The 15098-nt window shown below is 44.3% G+C and overlaps 2 protein-coding genes across 2 annotated transcripts; one reads left to right on the top strand and one right to left on the bottom strand.

Annotated features, from left to right (window-relative positions):
• The first annotated feature begins 5584 nt into the window (after positions 1 to 5584).
• On the top strand, positions 5585 to 7308 carry batf3 (basic leucine zipper transcription factor, ATF-like 3). Its single transcript, XM_062046036.1, has 4 exons — positions 5585 to 5617; positions 5686 to 5793; positions 5857 to 5901; positions 5980 to 7308. The coding sequence occupies exons 1-4, from the start codon at positions 5585 to 5587 to the stop codon at positions 6094 to 6096; spliced, it is 303 nt and encodes a 100-aa protein (XP_061902020.1). The 3' UTR covers positions 6097 to 7308.
• A 2510-nt stretch (positions 7309 to 9818) lies between these two features.
• atf3 (activating transcription factor 3) lies at positions 9819 to 12307 on the bottom strand. Its single transcript, XM_062043597.1, has 4 exons — positions 11802 to 12307; positions 11094 to 11337; positions 10906 to 11013; positions 9819 to 10832 (listed from the first exon to the last, which is right to left on the bottom strand). Exons 2-4 carry the CDS (start codon positions 11334 to 11336, stop codon positions 10563 to 10565), a joined length of 621 nt encoding a protein of 206 aa, XP_061899581.1. The 5' UTR covers position 11337; positions 11802 to 12307; the 3' UTR covers positions 9819 to 10562.
• Positions 12308 to 15098: the final 2791 nt, after the last annotated feature.

Below are 15098 nucleotides of genomic sequence, written 5' to 3'. Positions count from 1 at the left end.
TGTTGTCTGTCTGTGTTGGCCCTACGATGAGGGGGCGACTTGTCCAGGGTGTACCCTGCTTTCATCAATCAATCAATCAATGTTTATTTATATAGCCCTAAATCACAAGTGTCTCAAAGGGCTGTACAAGCCACAACGACATCCTCGGTACAGAGCCCACATACGGGCAAGGAAAAACTCACCCCAGTGGGACGTCGGTGAATGACTATGAGAAACCTTGGAGAGGACCGCATATGTGGGTAACCCCGCCCCTCTAGGGAAGACCGAAAGCAATGGATGTCGAGTGGGTCTGACATAACATTGTGAAAGTCCAGTCCACAGTGGATCCAACACATCAGCGGGAGTCCAGTCCACAGCGGGGCCAACAGGCAACCATCCCGAGTGGAGACGGGTCAGCAGCGCAGAGATGTCCCCAACCGATGCACAGGCTAGTGGTCCACCCGGGGTCCCGACTCTGGACAGCCAGCACTTCATCCTCGCAAGGGACAGGGGAGAAGAGGAGAGAAGAAAAGAAACGGCAGATCAACTGGTCTAAAAAAGGGGGGTCTATTTAAAGGCTAGATTATACAAATGAGTTTTAAGATGGGACTTAAATGCTTCTACTGAGGTAGCATCTCTAACTGTTACCGGGAGGGCATTCCAGAGTACTGGAGCCCGAATAGAAAACGCTCTATAGCCCGCAGACTTTTTTTTGGCTCTGGGAATCACTAATAAGCCGGAGTTCTTTGAACGCAGATTTCTTGTCGGGACATATGGTACAATACAATCGGCGAGATAGGCTGGAGCTAAACCGTGTAGTATTTTATACGTAAGTAGTAAAACCTTAAAGTCGCATCTTAAGTGCACAGGAAGCCAGTGCAGGTGAGCCAGTATAGGCGTAATATGATCAAACTTTCTTGTTTTTGTCGAAAGCCTTGCAGCCGCATTTTGTACCAACTGTAATCTTTTAATGCTAGACATAGGGAGACCCGAAAATAATACGTTAGAGTAATCGAGACGAGACGTAACGAACGCATGAATAATGATCTCAGCGTCGCTAGTGGACAAGATGGAACGAATTTTAGCGATATTACGGAGATGAAAGAAGGCCGTTTTAGTAACACTCTTAATGTGTGACTCATACGAGAGAGTTGGGTCGAAGATAATACCCAGATTCTTTACAGAGTCGCCTTGTGTAATTGTTTGGTTGTCAAATGTTAAGGTGGTATTATTAAATAGATGTTGGTGTCTAGCAGGACCGATAATCAGCATTTCCGTTTTCTTAGCGTTGAGTTGCAAAAAGTTAGCGGACATCCATTGTTTAATTTCATTAAGACACGCCTCCAGCTGACTACAATCCGGCGTGTTGGTCAGCTTTAGGGGCATGTAGAGTTGAGTGTCATCAGCATAACAGTGAAAGCTAACACCGTACTTGCGTATGATGTCACCCAGCGGCAGCATGTAAATACTAAAGAGTGCAGGGCCAAGAACCGAACCCTGGGGAACTCCGCACGTTACCTTGACATAGTCCGAGGTCACATTGTTATGGGAGACGCACTGCATCCTGTCAGTAAGATAAGAGTTAAACCAAGACAAGGCTAAGTCTGACATACACATACGTGTTTTGATACGCTCTAATAAAATATTATGATCGACTGTATCGAAAGCGGCGCTAAGATCAAGAAGCAGCAACATAGATGACGCATCAGAATCCGTCGTTAGCAATAGATCATTAGTCATTTTTGCGAGGGCTGTCTCCGTAGAGTGATTTGCCCTGAAACCGGATTGAAAAGGTTCACAGAGATTGTTAGTCACTAAGTGTTCATTTAGCTGCTGTGCAACAATTTTTTCGAGAATTTTGGAAATAAACGGAAGGTGGGAGACCGGTCGGTAGTTTACCATGAGGTCAGGATCGAGGTTAGGTCTTTTGAGCAGAGGATGAATAACCGCTTTTTTGAATGCTAGGGGAACAGTGCCGGAGGAAAGTGATAAGTTTATAATATTTAACACTGATGGACCTAATAATACAAACAGTTCCTTGATAAGTTTCCCAGGAAGTGGATCAAGTAAACATGTTGTTTGTTTTATCCCACTTACACGCTGTAATACTTCCTCTAATGTTATTTCATCAAAAATAGAGAGACTATTTTGGAGGGCAGTGTCCGTCGTATATACAGTCGTATTTGTGTTAATAGAACCCAGTTGTAGCTGGGATGCGTTATCTTTAATCTCCTTTCTAATGAGTTCAATTTTCTTATTAAAGAAATTCATAAAATCATCTGCCGAGTGGGTGGAGCTACTGGGAGGAGTCCCTTGTTGGGTTAGCGATGCTACTGTACTAAACAGAAATTTAGGATCGTTTTTGTTGAGGCGGATGAGATTTGAGTAATATTTAGCTTTAGCTAAGGTAAGCATGCGTTTATAAGTTATTAAACTATCACTCCATGCTTGATGGAAAACCTCAAGTTTAGTCACGCGCCATTTGCGTTCCAGTTTTCTACATGATAATTTATGAGCTCTAATTTCTTCTGTAAACCATGGGGTGCGCCTTTTAGGGGCCCTTTTTTGCTTTAGCGGTGCTATACTATCAATAATTTCGCGCAAGGCATCGTCAAAGTTGTTAGTGAGGTTATCAATAGGGCCGACATAATTTGGGAATGGTGCCATTACCGAAGGCAGTAGGTCAGCAAGAGTCATCGTTGTGGCAGCATTAATGTTGCGGCCGCTATAGCAGTTATTATTATTATTAGCTTGTTGACAATGAGTCAAAACTTCAAATTTTATAAGGTAATGATCAGACATTACTTTAGTATATGGAAGTATCATAACTTTGGAGGTGGTGACACCCCTGACAAGCACTAGATCTATTGTATTACCGTTGCGGTGCGTGGGTTCATGTATTATTTGTGTACGACCACAGCTATCAATTATGGTTTGGAGCGCCACGCACTGAGGGTCCGATGGGGTATTCATATGGATATTAAAGTCCCCCATTATGATTATATTGTCGGCGTGCGTCACTAGATCAGCAACGAACTCTGAGAATTCACTGATAAAGTCCGAATAGGGCCCAGGGGGGCGGTAGATAACAGCCAGGTCGAGAGGTAGCGGTGTGACAGACCTCATAGTAAGCACCTCAAACGATTTATATTTATTATTTAGGTTAGGGGTAAGGTTGAAATTTTCATTGTATATTAGTGCGACACCCCCTCCCCTTTTAAGAGGACGGGCAACATGCGCATTCGTATAGTTAGGAGGAGATGCCTCATTGAGCGCAAAAAATTTGTCTGGTTTGAGCCAGGTTTCGCTAAGACCAATGACGTTAAGATTGTTGTCTCTAATGACCTCATTAACTAATAACGCCTTGGGAGACAATGATCTTATGTTTAAAAAGCCCATATTATAGGTATTGGGCTGTTTTGACGAGTTTTTGTTAAGATTATCCGTAGTGGCAATATTAACAATGTTGCGTTTATTATGCGCAGTGCACTTTAAATAGTTTCGACCATATCTAGGAATTGATTTGACGGGAATTTTCCGATTGTTTGCTTGGTGCTGCAATAGACTGGACATATCATAATTTGCCACCTCAGTAGAATGCATGTCCACCTCTGACACAGACACAACAGAAAAAACATTATGTGAATTGTGTATTATTCTAAGAGAATTGCTATGCGTACATGGATTATCCAGCCTGGCGCTGGCTAGTTCTAGCTTAACTGACTCCTCACCCGGACTAACAGACATTGTAATTGCCTGTGACCGGGCTTGCTCTAGTGTAGTCAGTCAAGTGAGACTTAAATAGTAGTCTATGTTTCTAGACAGGATGATGGCGCCTTCCTGGTTAGGGTGAAGGCCGTCTCTCATTAGCAAGCCTGGTTTGCCCCAGAAAGAGGGCCAGTTATCAATAAACGTTAGTCCCTGTTGCCTACAGAAGCCAATCAGCCACTTGTTAGGCGAGACTAATCTGCTATATCTCTCATCATTGCCTCTCGCAGGCAGGGGGCCAGAGACAATTACTCGATGCCTGGACATCTTTCTGGCGAGATCACAAGTCCTGGCTATGTTTCTCTTTGTAATCTCTGACTGTCTCATTCTAGTGTCATTGGAGCCAACGTGTACAACTATATTCGCATAATTAGTGGTGCGATTAGCCTGTCGTACGTGTTTACTAGGCCTGTTGCGAGTTAGCTCCCTAAGATTAGCTTCAATGTCAGGTGCTCTGGCCCCGGGGATACACTTTACTGTGGCTGGTTTGCTAAGCTTTATGTTTCGGGTGATGGAGTCCCCTATGACTAAGGTGTGGTGCCCGGTAGACTGGGGTGTAGGACTAGCTAAAGAGCTAAATCTATTATGCGTCTCAACCGGTACACCGTAGCTTGTAGGCCGCTTAGGACTGCTACAAGCTGGGCTAGTTAGCTCGCTACAGCTAACGCTAGCAGATGTGTCCGCAACATCTAAAGTTACGACATTACTCTGCTCTAACTGGCGGACACGGCCCTCTAGCAGAGCCAACCTCTCCGTGAGTATGGTGCAAGACGCGCAGGAAGCCATTACTCACAGTGTTTTCTGTCACCGAGTGAAGTTCCTGCTGTCCTCAGGGAAGTGGTCCAAATGCTTTCCGCCCAAATGCAGCAGAGATAGGCTCCAGCATCCCCGCGACCCAGACGGACAAGCGGTATAAAATGGATAAATGTTTTGAAAACCAAAATTTGCGATGTGGTGAAGCCACATTATATGAAGCGGGGGGGGGGGGGGGGGGCGACTTTATAGAGCAGGGATTCTCAAACTGGGGTAGGTGTACCACTAGTACAGTCCTTCTCAAATAGTGGGGCGGGCCCCATTGACTTCGGGGAACCTGCCTATTTTGCCATACCAGAATATGATGAAGTGTATGTAGCACTTGGCTTTACTGTAACCACAGTGGGAGATGAGGAAAGGCCGGTGTGTTGTTTCCTTTTAATGTGAATAAGCTTACAATGTTATGCAGAGGTATAGTTATAACAATTTTATAGACAAATAATACTATTTGTAGTCACGGTGAAGAGTGGGGGGGAACAAAATATTTTCTTCTCCCTAGGAGGGTGTGACAAAATATTTGAGAAGTACTACACTCGAAGTACATGACCTCCATCTAGTGCTACGCCAAAGATTTTTGAATCCTTATTAAAGTACAGTGTTTTGTTTCCCTCTAGTCAAACACAGTGTTCAATAATGTTACAGGGTCCAAAAATACGAAATATACTTGTAATTAACCCTCTGCCTTGTTTTGAATGAATACTTATGCCTACTATGCTACTGTATTTTATTATGGTGGTGCTTCGAGAGCCAAGTTTTTTTCTGAGGTAGTATTGTAGGTAGGTTTGAAAACGCACTGGTATAGTGGATGAACTCCAAAACTTTTGAAAAGTTTTAAATTTGATGGAGCCGCTTTGCCAGCTTTGAGCGAGCTCTCACTCCCACTATGTTTCATGGACGTTGGATGGTCATGTGACTTAAGAGAAGGGCGCCTCAGATGTTCCCAAAGTGAAAAAGGAAGTGAAAGTTGTCACGTTTCCTCTCAACACATGACTGGACTTGGTGTCCGCTGGCGTGACCTCTTGACATGTCAGCGTGCTCCTCGCAGCTCACACGTCAGGTAAGAGTGTCTCTTCCTAGCTGACTTACCTGGCTTCAAACTTCCAATTTTGTGCACGTGTTTGTCAGGCTTCCTCTGACAATGAAGACAGGAGGATGAAGAGGAAGGAGAAGAACAGAAGTGCTGCGCAGAAAAGGCGCAAGAGACAAACACAAAGAGCTGACATGTTGCACCAGGTGTGTACTGATTGGAAATGATCTAGGAATCGAGGCGATGTTATGCCCACCTGTGTCTTGCAGGCGTGTGAGAAGCTTCAGCAGAGGAACACAACTCTGAGGCAGGAGGCACATACACACACACACAATAAATTACATGAATGTAATTGTGCAGGACTTGAAGGATTAAAAGGGGAATGCTTACAGATAGTGTCTCTGCGCGAGGAACAACGTATGCTGACTGAAACTTTGGGGAACCATGAGCCTGTCTGTCCCACCATGCACTGCCTGCAAGATGACATCATCATGTCCTGCGTCCTCTGAATCCTTGTTACCTCAGCTGCTTCCTCCAAAAACCCTGTATCGATCATTAATGTTATGCACTCTATTTATGCTTGGTAACCACACCTTTTTGAAGTGAATCTGTAGGAATTTGTAAGGTTGACTTTTGGCTTTAGTGATGTTCCATACATAACATTGTTGTAACCCAGGGGGCGGCAATCAAAAACGTTGAAAGAGCCATATTGGACTAAAATTACAAAAAACAAATCTGTCTGGAACCGCAAAAAATGAAAAGCCGTATGTAAGTCTTATAATGAAGGCGACACATGACGTAAGTGTCTATATTAGCTATAATAGCCTACTATCAAAATGACTATGTGTCGCAGGCTGAAGCAGATCTTGGTTGACAGAAATGTTGAAATGTAATATTTATTCTACACATTTTTACAACATTGAAAAACATTAGTCAATCAGAGGCTACTTAGAAGCTGAGAACTCCTGGAAATTACTGTCTCAGAATGGCCAAAGCTATAGATGTGTGTGTCCAAGTTTAAGGAAGCGGCAGGCTGTCTTCTTCTAAAAGATTTATTACAATCTTTGGCAAGCTAGGTAATGTTTGCTGTGGTCTGGAACAACATGGCACACAAACAACTATCTGAAATGCAGCCAATATTACATACAGATAATGTGTCATGAGACATGCAAAACTAAATTATATACGAAGAGCATAAAAGTAAAGGATATTAAATGAGCTCAAATATACCTACAAGCGACGCATAATGATGCAATATGTACATACAGCTAGCCTAAATAGCATGTTAGCATCGATTAGCTTGCAGTCATGGAGTGACCAAATATGCCTGATAAGCACTCCAACAAATCAATACAAAGTTCACCTTTGTGCATTCATGCACAGCATAAAACATTTGGTGGACAAAATGAGACAAAGAAGCAGTGGCATAAAACACGTCTTTCTGTGGCAGTGTCGGAGAAAGTTGTATATGTAAACAAACTACGATGAGTTCAAGGATTGCTGAAATTAGTAGGACAAAACGGTGCTTTGCCCAATACTCATCAGTGAAGCATGTATAACATAAACAGTGGGATTTCTAACAATTAGGAAGGTTTTCTGTCATGTTTGTTCTCCTACAGAAAATATATTAAAACAAAAAATATATTTTATATATACATAAATAATGTTTTTCTTCATCTTTTTCCATTTTTACACATCTCTGAAAGAGGTCCAGGGAGCCACTAGGGCGGCGCTAAAGAGCCGCGGGTTGCTGACCCCCGTTCTAACTTTTTTCTCATTTTTCTAATATTAGACTCATTAATTATATATTACGTTTATTAAATAGATTTAATAATGAACTTTAAGGGTACGTTTTTGGAAATGATGTAGTCCACCTATAGAAGCGTCATGAGAGGGTCACATGACACGCACTCCCAAATGTTTTCTATCCTAAATGTTTCCTAAACGTCACTTTACGACCTGATGAGTTCAAGCAATATACATTATGATACGTTTTGTAACACTTTTAGTGTCTCAAATAAACGCAAGCAACTCCGCCGTGACTTTCTATGTAGTACAGAATTGAACCGCGAGAGGCCGCTCGTCACGCACACCGAGCTGTGTTGACGACGTCACGAGACAGCGTCCCCTGGCGGTGGCACCATTGTCTTCAGTAAAGTATTAATATTGTAATCAATGTTTTATTAGTTAAGTTATTTTCTTGCAATGCATTAATGTGGACTTTTATTTTCAAATAAACCAGATTATTTGAAGACTTCGGATAACGTTTGATTGACACTTTTTATGGCCAATGTTTCCACAGCAACCACACGGCATCAAACCAGGGTCTGTCCTGAGTCACGTTGCAATGACGCAGCCCTACTTCCGCTTTGCTTGTTCTTCTTTTCGTTCTGCATAAACAGTTCAACTTGCACTTAATAAAAACGGAAGAATTCATTCACGAGTCTAGAGAAATAAATTGGCAGGAAAATATTCAAGTCGCGTAATTCTATCATCATGATCATCTCTTCTAACACAACCTTTATTTTGAAAGGTCACTGTTTGTCGTGATATAAGGAAGCTTCTTTATAGAACATTTTAGAAACTCTGGTCAGCAATATAACTTGGTGTTTAGCTGTCAACTCAACTTCCTCTTTGAGTGTCGATACTTGACGTTTGACCTCCACGCACAAAGCTGCAGGTCATATGGCGTGACAGTCAAGTTGCATCAGGCTTCTTTGCCGACCGGTGACTGAGTTGCATCATCGTCTTGCACAACACAGCATGACGAGGCAGTGTGTGTCTGCGTGCGTGCGCATCTCTCTGTGTGTGTGTGTGTGTGTGTGTGTGTGTGTGTGCGTGTGTGTGTGCGTGTGTGTGAGCGCGCTTTCAGGAAGGAAAACACTGCTTGCTCACGCTGAAATCAAACACACACTCACTGGACACTTGATTAGGTACACCTCCCAATGAATGATCGATACTGTCATGTAGTTGTACAATATTAGCAGCAAAGTTCAGTTAAGCAGTACAAAAAAAATCTAACAATGTCTTAAACTACAGTTTTAAATAACGGAAAATGTGTACAATGGCTGATAAACATTGCTGTGCAGGGGTAATTATGTACTAATTACTAAAATGGCAGTGCAAATTTCAGATTTTCAAATGTTGACTTGATAAAATATATGAGGTGGCAACTTGTCCAGGGTGTACACCGCCTTCCGCCCGAATGCAGCTGAGATATGTTCCAGCACCCCCTGCGATCCCAAAAGAGACAATAGGGGTAGAAATGGATTGGATTGTTTCCTGCACACTGTCACCTCCTAATGACACTATATCGAAACGTCAGCTTTCCACCACAGAGAAATATCACAATTCTGATTAAATATTTATTAACTAATTTGGGGTTTTGGACTATAATTTATATGGATCATTCGCTTGTGGTAACTCTTCAAACGTCCTTTTCTGTCTTTTTTGAGGTAACACATTTTGAACTACTCAAAATTACTTTATGTCCATCTCAAACTACTTGACTTAATGTTCCAAAGGATGACATAGTTGAGCAACAGGGCTGAAAATAACAGGAGTTAACTTTTAGTATATAATTAGTAAATACATTAAATTAGCCACACGGTAATAATGCTGATGTAATAGTGGGCCTAATATATTGGTTAAAGTTAAGTTAAAGTTCCAACGATAGTCACACACACACTAGGTGTGGTGAAATTATTCTCTGCATTTGACCCATCCCCATGTTCACCCCTTGGGAGGTGAGGGGAGCAGTGAGCAGCAGCGGTGGCCGCGCCCGGGAATAATTTTAGTGATTTAACCCCCAATTCCAACCCTTGATGCTGAGTGCCAAGCAGGGAGGCAATGGGTCCCCTTTTTATAGTCTTTGGTATGACTCGTTATACTTGTATATCGCTTTTCTACCTTCAAGGTACTCAAACCGTTTTGACACTATTTAGGTAACAGGACTGTACTTGGATTTGAACCCGAAATCATAGTTGAAATATGATGGAATATACATACAGATAAATTGAGTAACTTTTGTTCTTCACAGAGAACGTGAATGATGCAACTTCCTGTGGACCATGTGACTTGTTCCACACATTTCAAAGGAGGTAACAGGACTGAGTGAAAAGCCAGGAACGCTACTTTTAAACTTAAAAAGAAAAAATCGTTGGGATAAGAAATACCACAAATAATGTTATTATAGCCTGTTTGTTGTAATATGAAGACAACAGTAGTCATGTTGCAATTTTGATGGATTTTTTTACATTTTATTCAGTAAAGTTGAAAAAAAAAAAAAAAAGAGAGAAATGAAAATAAAATAGCGTACACACTGGTCTCTGGTAACAGTGTTGACTTGCTACATGTTGTTAAACAGTCACATCACTACAAGAAACAAACATACAGACGCCCGCATCTCTCACACGCACACACTTTGGAACTCTTTAATAGTAAGTAAGGAAGAGCATCCATCATCCTCACTGCCTGAGGTGTGCTAACATCAAACCAGCCAATGAAGCTTCGCTCATAAACAACAACTTCAAGTGAAAAATGTTTGTGTAGTGTCACACACACACACACAACTTGTGAGTTCACACCTGACACACACGTGTCGCAGACATGAGGGAAGGCCTCGTAGCCTTCAAGTCCGTGGAGAATCACGCGTCAAACGACATGACAGGTAAGGTCCTGAGTGGTTAGCGTTAGCATTAGCAGCATGTTCAGTAGTTATGGAATAAATTCAACTTTCATCTTCTTGTTTGTGCCTTAGTGAGCAAGAAGTGGCAGAAAAGTCAGCGCCAACTAGCGGACATGATATGCGTCTTCTCCTTAGACCTGGCAGGAACCACAAAGTCCAGTTTGTCATGCATGCGAAGGTCCGTCCAATCAGCAGCTTGGGATTCTGGGCGCGGGCATCATCCTCCTGCGCCTTTGTAGCAGCTTTGAGCGCCTCTCAGTTCTCTGAAGGGCTTCTAGAAGAGTCCGCTCAGATGGAGCTCGAACACTGAATGTGGTCCAGGCTGAGCATGGCGGCGTCCGGGGGCGAGCTGTGCAGGTGTTGCACTTGTAATGTGCTCTCCTTGATGTGCTGGATGAACAAGTTCCTCTCGTCCTCGGGGGTCTGCCCTTGCTGCGCCCTGACGATACAGGTGGGCCGGTGCAGGTTGAGCATGTAGACCAGCTGCTGCTTCTGCTGCTTCAGAGCTTCAATCTGAGCCTTCAGCTCGGCGTTGACGCTCTCCAGCTTTTCAGACTCCTGCCAGAGCAACAAGATGAAGGTCAGAGGTCACGCTAATTGAGCCCAAGAAGGTAGAGTAAGGACAACAAACCTTTTGCAAACATTCCGTCTTCTCCTTCTTCTTGTTGCGACACTTGGCGGCTGCGATCTTGTTCCTATCCCTCCTTCTCTTCCTCCTGTCCGTTTCCTCACCAGTCAGCTGCCAAAAGGTCAAAGTTCACGTTTAGACAACGGCAGCGAGACAGCGACAACGACAATGAGAAGAAACTAGCGACTTACCACTCGTTTTCCGCCGCCATAAGGGAGGTCCGAGCTGGAGCTGGCGCCGTCGGAGCTGACGTCGGCGCTGAGGCCGCCGCACAGACGCTTGGTCTGGATGGCGAGGCGCAGCTCATCCCTCGCCACGGTACTCTGAAAGTTGGCAAAGTCTTCCAGCGTGAGCGAGCCTGGCGGCGACAGGCAGGGGACGAGGGCAGAGCAACTGATGTCAGCGAGCGTTGGCCCCGAGTGCTGCAGCATCATCCTGGAAACAACACGTGACCACACCCCCAAATTATTATAATGATCACCAATTTTCAAACCTAAACGCCAACTTTTGATGACTCTGACAATAATCATTATCATTATTCATTCAGGCTACATAACTACAAACCATGTATGGAATGTAACATTCTATACAGTTTGTAGTTATCTAGTCTACAATAGTGGTACTAATAGTTACATTCAATGTAACCATTAGTACTATTATATTCATGGGCTTACATTTGTAAAACAGTTTAACACAAAATAAATAACAAATGAATCAATGGACATGTTAAAAATAACATTTTTAAAAGTTACTAAAGCTATAATCACTTGAATCGTTACTTGAGTTGTTTGTATCACTTCAGTTCAAACAAAAAAGGCGACACTTGAATGAAGTAAAAACGACATATTGTTTTGTTGTGAAAGTAGAAAGTATAAAATGTTTGGAGTTAAAGTTCTTACCTGTGAGGTGACAGAATACAAGCGAATGCGTTTTTCTTTTTTGAAGCGTAGAAGAAGAGTTGTTCTTTTTTTAAAAGCGTAGAAGAAGAGTTCTTTTTTTCTTACAAGCGTAGAAGAAGACGCCTCGAGGAATCTGCCCGTACTACTGCTTTAGTGTTAAGTGGCGCGTGTGACTGTTGGGTTGCATCACGCGCGCTTATAAGCGAAGCGGCCACTGGGTGGGCGGGGCTTCGTGACGTATTTTTTGTGGGCCGGGTCGAAACGAGGCAGCGCAAATAGGGTGACGTCATCCTATTTTTAGAAGGCCAGTAGTGCTATGATGCAATGCACCCTTCTTTCCTCCCCTTCTTCCTTTCCTCTTTTCTACGACTGACATCCCAACTTTATTTTATGATTTTTTTTGTCTTACAAAATGAAGCAATATTAAAATGTTATTCTTCATATTCATATTTATTATGTTCTAATGTTGACTTGTGCTCGGGTTTCCAATCACAGGATGAAGATTCCAGATGTTCTTCACCTTTATTCGTTGATTTATTCCTGGCCTGCATTATTATGGGATGTCGCTCAGTGTGACTTAGCACTAACAACGACAGAAGAAGAGTCCAGAAGGACAACAAGCATTAACATTTTTCTAAGCGTTGTCATGTGACACTTATTGTGAAAACCTAATATTACTGTGATTTGAGCCTAAAAAGAGGTTTTTAATTGAGAGGAAGAGCTGACAACGTCCCATGTGTGGTGTCGTGTCATCTGGAAGCTTCCAGAAGGTGCACTTTAAACAACACACACTTTGTTTTGCTGAGGAATGTGGATTTGTTTCTCCTATTCATGCAAACCCAAGAAAGCCTCAGCAGTGTGTGAATGTGTGAGAGGATGGAGTTTCCCTGCCGGAATTCCACTGGCACCAGCCATAGGTGGATTAATGACCGGGCCTACCGGGCCCAGGCCCAGGGGGCCAGAGGCCCCAAGGGGCCAGGCCAACTTGGCCCCGCGGCCGCGACCCAAGCAAAACTACTTTTGCAAAAATAATAATCTTAAGCCCCAAGGGGCCAGGCCAACTTGGCCCCGCGGCCATGATCCATAGAGGGTAAGAGGCCCCAAGGGGCCAGGTCAACTTGGCCCCGCGGCCGCGACCCACAGAGGGCCAGAGGCCCCAAGGGGCCAGGCCAACATGGCCCCGCGGCCATGATCCATAGACGGTCAGAGGCCCCAAGGGGCCAGGCCAACTTGGCCCCGCGGCCACGATCCATAGAGGGTCAGAGGCCCCAGGGGGCCAGGTCAACTTGGCCCCGCGGCCACGATCCATAGACGGTCAGAGGCCCCAAGGGGCCAGGCCAACTTGGCCCCGCGGCCACGACCCACAGAAGGCCAGAGGCCCCAAAGGGCCAGGCCAACTTGGCCCCGCGGCCGCGAGCCACAGAAGGCCAGAGGCCCCAAGGGGCCAGGTCAACTTGGCCCCGCGGCCACGATCCATAGAGGGTAAGAGGCCCCAAGGGGCCAGGTCAACTTGGCCCCGCGGCCGCGACCCACAGAGGGCCTGAGGTCCTAAGGGGTCAGGCCAACTTGGCCCCGCGGCCATGATCCATAGAGGGCCAGAGGCCCCGAGGGGTCAGGCCAACTTGGCCCCGATCCATAGAGGGTCAGAGGCCCCAAGGGGCCAGGCCAACTTGGCCCCGCGGCCACGACCCACAGAGGCCCCAAGGGGCCAGGCAAAATTGGCCCCGCGGCCATGATCCACAGAGGGCCAGAGGCTCTCAATCATTATTATCAAAGCTAATTCTCAAATTGGATGGATCACACAACCTCACTCACATATTCTTTATCAATTATTAAAGGTTGTTTCTGAATTTTGATCACAGAACTTAATGCAAATATTCTTGATTGATTGACAAAGCTCATTCTCAAATTTTGATTACACAACCTTACTCTGACAAATTATCATTATCAAAAAGCTCTATCTCGAATTTGGATCACAGAATCTCACTCAAGTATTCTTAGCTGTGCCCCTCCCCCATCAAGTCTTTCATAAACCGGTCTGTTCTTTTAGAATCTCCTCATTTGGTATTTTGAACTCGTGAGAGACTGCTCAAAATTTGGTTTCCTTTCCCTCAGTTCAGACTCAGAGATAATTTGAAATCATTCAACAAGAAGTTTAACGCGCGCACACACACACACACACACACTTGAGTTGAGCATTACTTGGAAATTCTTATATTTTCCATTTTGCTGTTATTATCAGCATCTTCCCATTTTGTCCTTTTCTTTCGAGAAAGTTTACAGTCTGACATTTGTCACTGCTGTCAGTTAATAACTTTTTGGTCTTTGACCCATTTTGTCATTTTCTCGATTCGATCGTCACTGACCACTCTCTCCTGTCTGGCAGACATCGTTGCTGCCATCATAGCTAGCAAGCTGCCTGCAGCGGGTCATCCCTATGTTCCCCGTCCCTATGTTACCCGGGTCCTATGTTCCCCTCTACCGGGGAACTAAGGACCCTTTTTAAAAAAAAGGGTTCTATGTTCCCCGCTGCGGGGAACGTACAACACTTTTTCCAGAAAAGGGTTCTATGTTCCCCGCTGCTTCCAATGCGCGACTAAGTAAGACGCACGCAGACACGCATGACAGAGACGCGTTTAAGTTGTCGAAGGAAGGAAGTTCGCGTTTGAGTTGCTCTATCTGCTGCCGCACGCCCTGTGACAGGTTAGGTTTAGGGATGGTTTTGGTCAGGGCACAATTTCGCCAAAAAAGTGCTCCACAACGCCCTGTGACAGGTTAGGTTTAGGGATAGTTTTGGTCAGGGCACAATTTCGCCAAAAAAAAGTGCTCCACAACGCCCTGTGACAGGTTAGGTTTAGGGATGGTTTTGGTCAGGGCACAATTTCGCAATTTCGCCAGATACAATGCAGGGAACATAGGACCCTTTTTTAGAAAAAGGGTCCTAAGTTCCCCGGTCGCATACAAAGACCCAGGAACAACCGGGGAACATAGGACCCGGGGAACATAGGACCCGGGGAACATAGGCACGCTCCCGCCTGCAGATAGCAACATTTTGGTGTCCTTTGGGAAAATATTTAGAAAGAAGACAAAAGTACACACAGTTGTACAACTATTATCTTTATGATCTTTTTTTTGTTAGTTTCTCTGTTACTGTGTGTGGCCAATTAAGCGACTTTTGGCCATACCTGGCTGGTGACATTTAGCGACTTTCTGGTTGATGTTAAGATTAATAATAGCAACAGTTCTCTTCATCTTAATGCAATTTATTGTGTCTGTCTCTCCACATTTTGCCATTAG

The sequence above is a fragment of the Entelurus aequoreus genome, linkage group LG04, assembly GCF_033978785.1.
Source record: "Entelurus aequoreus isolate RoL-2023_Sb linkage group LG04, RoL_Eaeq_v1.1, whole genome shotgun sequence".
In the NCBI taxonomy this organism is placed as follows: domain Eukaryota; kingdom Metazoa; phylum Chordata; class Actinopteri; order Syngnathiformes; family Syngnathidae; genus Entelurus; species Entelurus aequoreus.
Note: the sequence above shows the minus strand (reverse complement) of the source record. Positions and strands in the feature narration are given on the sequence as shown.

Bases quoted from the DNA above. Each gene is read 5' to 3' on its own strand.
- batf3 (XM_062046036.1), top strand. From the start codon at position 5,585: ATGTCAGCGTGCTCCTCGCAGCTCACACGTCAG. The intron at 5,794-5,856 runs GTGTGTACTGAT...TGTGTCTTGCAG, and splicing joins GAGCTGACATGTTGCACCAG to GCGTGTGAGAAGCTTCAGCA. The intron at 5,902-5,979 runs GCACATACACAC...GAATGCTTACAG, and splicing joins ACACAACTCTGAGGCAGGAG to ATAGTGTCTCTGCGCGAGGA.
- atf3 (XM_062043597.1), bottom strand. From the start codon at position 11,336: ATGATGCTGCAGCACTCGGGGCCAACGCTCGCTGACATCAGTTGCTCT. The intron at 11,014-11,093 runs GTAAGTCGCTAG...ACCTTTTGGCAG, and splicing joins ATGGCGGCGGAAAACGAGTG to CTGACTGGTGAGGAAACGGA. The intron at 10,833-10,905 runs GTTTGTTGTCCT...TTGCTCTGGCAG, and splicing joins AGACGGAATGTTTGCAAAAG to GAGTCTGAAAAGCTGGAGAG.